A 6,638-nucleotide genomic window follows, 5' to 3' on the forward strand; every position below is an offset into this window, starting at 1 on the left:
TGGACGAACATCCCCAGCTCGTGGCGAATGCCATCAAGCTGCGGCACGGCGTCACCATCACCGACCGGTGGCGGCTGTGGCAAGAGCTCAGCGACGCGCTGAACCATGAAGTGCCTGCGCAGGAATGACAGACTTGGGGGCGCAGGCCGGTGCGCGAGGCCCGCCGTGACACCGCCGCCATCAGAGACGCACAAACGTAAGTGACCGTCGAATGGCACGGGCAATATGTTCTGTGACATTAGTGTATATTTTCAGGGACACTGTATGGGGTTGGCTGCCTGGCTTCCGCGGCCAGGTTCTACAGTTGACTGGGATGACACGCTTCAGTGGCGTTTTTGGTCTCACCTATCAACAGGTAAGCACTCTGCCGCCGCAGTATCACGGGTTCCTGAGCGGTACCATGACAGAGTTTGATATCTGAAGGGGTGCCTTTAGAGGAACCTTGTTAAACGGGAATAAAGCGCACGAGAAAGTAATCAAAAGTGGGCAGGTTTAACTAAAATCTCAGTTTGCAGCCCTTGCAGTACAAGGGGTATTAATTTATCATAAAACACGCAATGACTGCGGGCAAGTGCATGCACTAAAATGGTAATACATGACATCAATGACCACTGAATAGCTGCAGAACATTTCCGCAGATGTTTAGTACTTAAGGTTGCAAAATAGCTAGAGTAACGAATACCCACTTTCTGAAAAATCATGCTTACTACACTTTCCAGCAGGCGAATGTTCCCACTGCTGCAGTGGAAATGGATGTGGAGGCCACTGAAGCGGCTGTAGATGGCAGTGACACAGTAACACGCAAGCATCTGAGAACTTAGTGCTTTATTGAGTGCAGGACTGGAACCTTGAGCAGGGCGACAAGGTGCTCAAGGTGAGTAGACCCTTTGTTTACATTTTACATAAGGGGCATAAGCATTCTACATGTTCTATTATGATGACTGAAACCAACTTGGGCTGTAAACAAGAACCATGCATTGTATTGAGGGCATGGTATCGGGTATCTGCAATGATAAACTGCCGGGCAAAAGGTTAGTTAGCCCTGGGGCTCTTTCATGGTGAGAGATGCATTTGAGGACATTAATAAAGAGCAGTTTCAACAAATGTTTGTAGGTCCACACGAGGAGGGCATAGCTTGTACACAAAGCTTGCCACTTTCAAAGGATGCCATCAGGCCAGTTGATCTTCAACTGAGGGGAAGTTGTTGTGCCCGTTGCAATTCTTGGCAGCAGCAGCAGCTTCCAGCCACGAGATGGTTAAGGGTTTACCGGCAGCTCACTTAAACATTTACACCATGATGATTCATTGCAGGTGCTGCGGGAGATGAAAAAATCAACCACCCGCATCGCTCCTGCAGAACGGCGTGTGGCAGCGGCACAGGAGAAAGCGGCAGCGGTGCAGGAGGGCACTGGCCATGGCTGAGGGCTTTCTGCGAGAAAGGGATACGTACTTTAGTTTAATTTTTCGTCATGTGTTCAATGTTTTTTCTTGTCATCATTCATTATAGATTTGTCGGTTTCAATGTGTTTAGGTGCTGCTGTTCATGTTCAATTTTATACGGTTCTGGAGACATATACATAGTTTAGTTTGTTTTTCGCCATGTTTTCAACTTTTTATCATTCATAATTGGTTTAGTGTTTTTGATATGTTTACGTGTTGCTGTTCATGTTCTATTTTATTCATTTTTTGTTTGCATTTAGTACATATTACTAGATTTAGGTTAGCATTTACTTTGTATAAGGAGTGCAGCATTTTTTATGTTCGATATATGCATTTCTCAATGTATGTTCGAGCTGTTCTAGTGGCAGTGTTTTTTACCCACATTTCAAAGGTGTCCAGTCATTCACACGGAGACCACGAGCGTATAGTTGACATTTTCTGTTAATGTTTCTTTGATATTTGTATTGTCCCACTGTGTTTTCTAGCTCACTGTGATTTTTATTCAGCATTACCACATAGTGTAGTAATGTGATATCTTTTTGCATCACACTGTGATATTTTCATTTCAGCACAATGAGGCTAAGATGCAACAACAACATTCCGAATCTTGTTTGGGAGCGCTAAGCTAAAAAGTGGTCATCTCGCATCTTGTTTGGGAGCGCTAAGCTAGTAAGTGGTCATCTCGCACAGTTTTACAGAGGAAAATGGTCATCACAGCAACATGCCAGCGATTGATTTCATCTAGTTTTCGTTGTAAACGACTCTTTGCGGGAATAAATTTCGAACGTGGTATGGCTTGGGAGCCGCGAGATGGCTGAGGGAATTATTCATGCTGTATGTTATCAAAACAACTCGCCTGTTGTTTGCCGTCTTGATTTGCATATTTTTTAGCATTGCAGCATGACTGCAGTCGTGAATTCAAATAAATGTTATTTTAAGATTCACACAATGTTTAGGACAATGAGCAAAAAAAAACAGCACAACTTGACAAGCACAATTGCTCGTCAAGCCTGGCGTGCACAATTGAATGCTTGTAGTCAGTCACTATGACAGGATATGGACTTATGTATCATGTGTTCATACAACATGTTTTTAATGGAATCTCGATTTTTATGCGTTCTGGTGAAAAGAATTTTGAGACGTTGCTGCATTGTTCGCACAATTTTGTGATAGCAACATTCAGCACAGAGTGCCGCTCATATATGCTTGCTCCAATCTAGTCTGTTGTGACTGTGATCGCTATTATGGAAAAGGGTGTTTCTGTTGCATATTTCATGTGCCACTTAAAGAAAATGCAGCATTTTGACATTGCCACCTTGCTTCATATTGAAGCACAAGTAAGTACTCTGTGTATTCAAATGTGGCAAACACAGCCCTTTCATGTCTAGATGCACTAGAATCAGTGTAAATAAATTATGTGTGGGATATGAAAACATGAAAACTCACCGTTCCTGTGTACTTCAAAAAAGGTCCAAGACAGCGCTGCTGCCGTCTCTGAGCAGCACGTTGCGTGGTGTGAGCATATGGCTCCCCCTTGGCTCTCCATCGTCATCCTCAGCTGGTGGCATGTCCACGACATACTCGTCCAAGGTCCAGTCGCCTGCATGCAACGCAATGTTGTGGAGAGCAAAGCAAGCATAGATGATTTGCGCTGCCCGATCGGGGTTGTAGAGCATCGTTCGAAAGTGCTGCAAGCAGCGGAACTTGCTTTTCAACACGGCGATAGACCTTTACACAACATTGTGCATGGATGCGTGCTCCTTGTTGTATCGGCCTTCGGAAGTGTTGCACGGTTGACTGCCAAGGACTGGAATTAGGAGCCATGGCTTGAGGGGATAGCCTGCGTCTCCTGCAATGTAAGCATAAAAGCTGAGTGCTCTGCCCAGATAGTACACATTAATACTTACCAAGCAGATATTCGCCAGGCTGCAGATGTGCAACTAGGCGTGCACGCAGTGGGTTGTGTTCCCACACCCAGGAGTCGTGGCACGAATCTGGGAATCATGGGTCTATGACAATTATGCGCAGCCATGCTTTGCACATCTGCGATGAGGAGCGATATAAAATAGTACTGCATTTATACTCAGAATAAATCCCTTTTTTCTACGCATATGCAGGAAACAATGCGTACTAGTACAGTCATTGGTACAAGGAGCTTCACTTAGAGGGAAACACAGGGTGTAGCACACTGAGGAGGGGGGAGTGTGGGGGCAACGACCCCACCTCTGCTGTACACATAACTACGACTTCCACTGAATGATCGATAAGTGAAAAGCTACGCGTTGCTCTTGGGAAAAAAACACTCGTAAATACCAAAGCCAGCTCGTCCAATTGTGATTGTAAGCACTTTCGTGTTGGAAATACCTCCCTGTCGTGTATATACTTCTGCTACGTCTGCTGCCCATATTACCGATTACCTCTAAAATGCACAATTCAATTGCGTATGCATGCCAGTGCAAAAACGGCAACTGGCTCACGCACAAAACACTTGCCACTTATTACCGAGGCCTTGCGAGCCACCATCTAGCTCGCACCCAATTCCCTGCAGGTTCTTTTTCATTCGTTGCATTATTACTTTTTCCAGCTTTGGCGTCACAACTGAACAATTGCTCCGAAGGGCGAGTAATAAACGATCCTAACAGTACTTACGATCATGACGTTAGGACATAATAGCCCCTTCTGGACATGAAGCTCGCCGTGTCGGCCAGTCTGAATCCCTCTGGCTTGCGAATGGTGACCAACGTGCCATCGGCACATGCCAGCACCTTGGGATGCAACCGCGTAGCACAAACTCCACCTTTGCCTCATCCTTAGCAGCTGTTGTCAGTAGGAAGTCCGCCACCCTTTTTCTAGCAGCCACGGTAATGATCGCCTCCGTCACCTCGTGGATGGTGTTGCTCACCGCCGACTGAGACATGCCGATGTGTTCCTCGCGACCGATGCTCTTCTGGAAGCTACCGGTGGCGAAAAATCGCAGCGCGCACAACACCTTTCTCTCTGTGGAAAGGCCACTGGCTCGCTGGCATCCGATGATAGGATCAAGTTCGTGGCACAAGCTACGCACTGTTCGTTTGGACAGACGAAAACATTGCCGGAACTCTTCTTCGCTGAACTCTTCAAATGCATCTTTTACCTCGCGTCGTCACCTCTGCTCGGTTAAAGCTACCGCACAGGCAAGGCGAAGTACCGTGTCAGTGGGAAGCGCCATGTTGTCTAAGTGCCCCGGTGCCGAAAAGTCGCGCATTTTTTCCATTTCAATCCAATCCAGGCCACCTTGCAGCCATTTCAATCCATCCGGTTGCTTTCGGACAGTCTCTCCGACCGTTCCATCGCCTTTCTCCGAAAACCGAAAAAAAAGAGTCACGTGACACTCTAGTCCACGTCACTCATAACGTCACAGCATTCGTCACAGCTTGTATGGGCCAATCGCGTGCGACTCAATGGAAGAGACCGCCTTTGTCCGGATTTGGAACTTTTACATAATTGCGCCACTGCTCAAATGAATGTTCTTGCCTCTGCAACGTCCTTACATTAGAACACCATCCAATAAATTTTTGCGGCAGCATGTTCCCAGTGCAAAAGTGTGCATGTTTCTCTTCGTTATATTTTTGGAGCTCGGGGTTGTTTACTGGCTCTCTTAAAGCGTACGATAAGCGTCAAACGGAACGCGAACACCGGCAAGCCTTGGCGATAGTATAGTGCGTGCCGTCCACTTACCACTACGAACAGGCACGCATATAAGCGCAAAGATGCCGCACAGGATGCGCACACCTGTCAATGGTGATAACTGGACGGAACGCACTAAACCATCATGAAGCCTTGCCGTTGTTCGGGTTTCGTTTCACGCCGATAGTACGTGTCAAAACATGTGGGTAAAAGCGCAATCGAAACAGCCTGATGATGCAGACACGTAGTTCTGGAAGGACACCGACGCCAACGAGCTGGAACACAGATTCTAGGTAACTTATTTTTCTCGCATCGGCAATTTGGGAGCGAGGCTTAATCCTTTGCTGGTAACCACTGATGCGCGCGCATTAGTTGTCGGAAAGCAGCAGTATCTGCGGTACATCTGTGCTACATCCGGAATTGCACTCAGCAGTACAGTATCAGCGTAATTTTACGGTGGCGAAAAAAACGTCTTCATTTGCGGTATATGCTGATTGCTTGCGCTCAGTAAGAAATGTAGATATGTACTTAAAACGACGCTTATCCGAGAGAATTAAAACAGGGAAATCCATCAAAGGTTGGATCAAGAGGGCACTTGGTTTCGCCCTACATGTGCAGTACCCGCATTCACCCCTCGAAGTTTCTCAAGAGCTGGTGAAACACCACTGAGACCTTGCGGTTATCGAGTACAGCTGGATAGGCTGGAGAGTCCACCTTGGAAGATCAGTGAATACGATAAGAACCCGCGACCCTAAAGTCGCAGGTTGAATTGTGGATGCGGAGATCCTATTTCAGTAGAGGCGAAATACCAGAGAAACGTGTACTCTGCTATGCCAGTGCGCGTGAAAGAACAACTAGTGGTCGAAATCTCCTGGTCCCTTTCACTATGGCGTGCCTCTGATAATTTTACTGTAATATTTGGACGTAACACCCCTGATAACATTATTAAAATAGACACTAAATATTGTGCGCTGTAGACACTGCACTTTTGTGAATTGAAAACATTGGTTAGAGTGAATTGATGAAACCTCCAAATGAAAATCCCTGTTAATTTTTTTTGGTGGGGGGGGGGGGGGGGGGGTTGATGTAACGCTGTTTGTTCCTGATGAAGGAAATATTGTCAGTTACTCTTTGTGCGTCTTAAGTAAGCTGGCAAATCGGAGACTTACAGATTTCCAGCTTTGCATATTGCAGAAACGAGCGTTGTCGAAACATCCAAGAGACTGTACCGGTCAATGACGTTGGAACGTACAAAAAATATATTTACGTGCGTACAAGTAATAATAAAAGGGCCTAAGAACTCCTCAGACCATTCACTAATTAAAAGCCTAAATAGGATAATTATGGAGCCGTGTTCCTTAACGGTGATCACCAAGGATGGGACGCCGATTTTGAAAGCGTAGGCTAAACAACGCAATCAATTAAACATACACAAATGTGTGCGGTAGCTCTGAAGGAGGAAGAAGGAAAGGCTATCTACCCATAAGAAGACAAGGGCTGGAGAGAGAGGGTCTGAGATGCCTCAGCGTTCC

The 6,638-nt window shown here is 46.2% G+C and overlaps 1 protein-coding gene and 1 long non-coding RNA gene across 4 annotated transcripts; one reads left to right on the forward strand and one right to left on the reverse strand.

Moving 5' to 3' along the window:
- Window positions 1-268: 268 nt before the first annotated feature.
- LOC142814271 (uncharacterized) lies at window positions 269-1,442 on the forward strand. Its single transcript, XR_012894894.1, has 3 exons — window positions 269-355; window positions 720-874; window positions 1,312-1,442. It is a non-coding gene; the product is annotated as an uncharacterized LOC142814271 (long non-coding RNA).
- LOC142814270 (uncharacterized) lies at window positions 807-4,193 on the reverse strand. 3 transcript variants are annotated; one of them, XM_075892761.1, is made up of 5 exons: window positions 4,090-4,193; window positions 3,348-3,483; window positions 3,169-3,289; window positions 2,887-3,040; window positions 807-1,429 (listed from the first exon to the last, which is right to left on the reverse strand). In XM_075892761.1, the coding sequence occupies exons 2-5, from the start codon at window positions 3,470-3,472 to the stop codon at window positions 1,257-1,259; spliced, it is 573 nt and encodes a 190-aa protein (XP_075748876.1). In that variant the 5' UTR covers window positions 3,473-3,483; window positions 4,090-4,193; the 3' UTR covers window positions 807-1,256. The 3 variants fall into 3 exon arrangements, with proteins under 3 accessions (XP_075748876.1, XP_075748875.1, XP_075748874.1); XM_075892760.1 differs by lacking the exon at window positions 4,090-4,193 and having other exon boundaries at window positions 807-1,425; window positions 3,348-3,935; XM_075892759.1 differs by lacking the exon at window positions 4,090-4,193 and having other exon boundaries at window positions 3,348-3,935.
- Between the last annotated feature and the right edge of the window lie 2,445 nt (window positions 4,194-6,638).

Source organism: Rhipicephalus microplus, chromosome 4 (genome assembly GCF_043290135.1).
Source record: "Rhipicephalus microplus isolate Deutch F79 chromosome 4, USDA_Rmic, whole genome shotgun sequence".
Taxonomy (NCBI): Eukaryota; Metazoa; Arthropoda; class Arachnida; order Ixodida; family Ixodidae; genus Rhipicephalus; species Rhipicephalus microplus.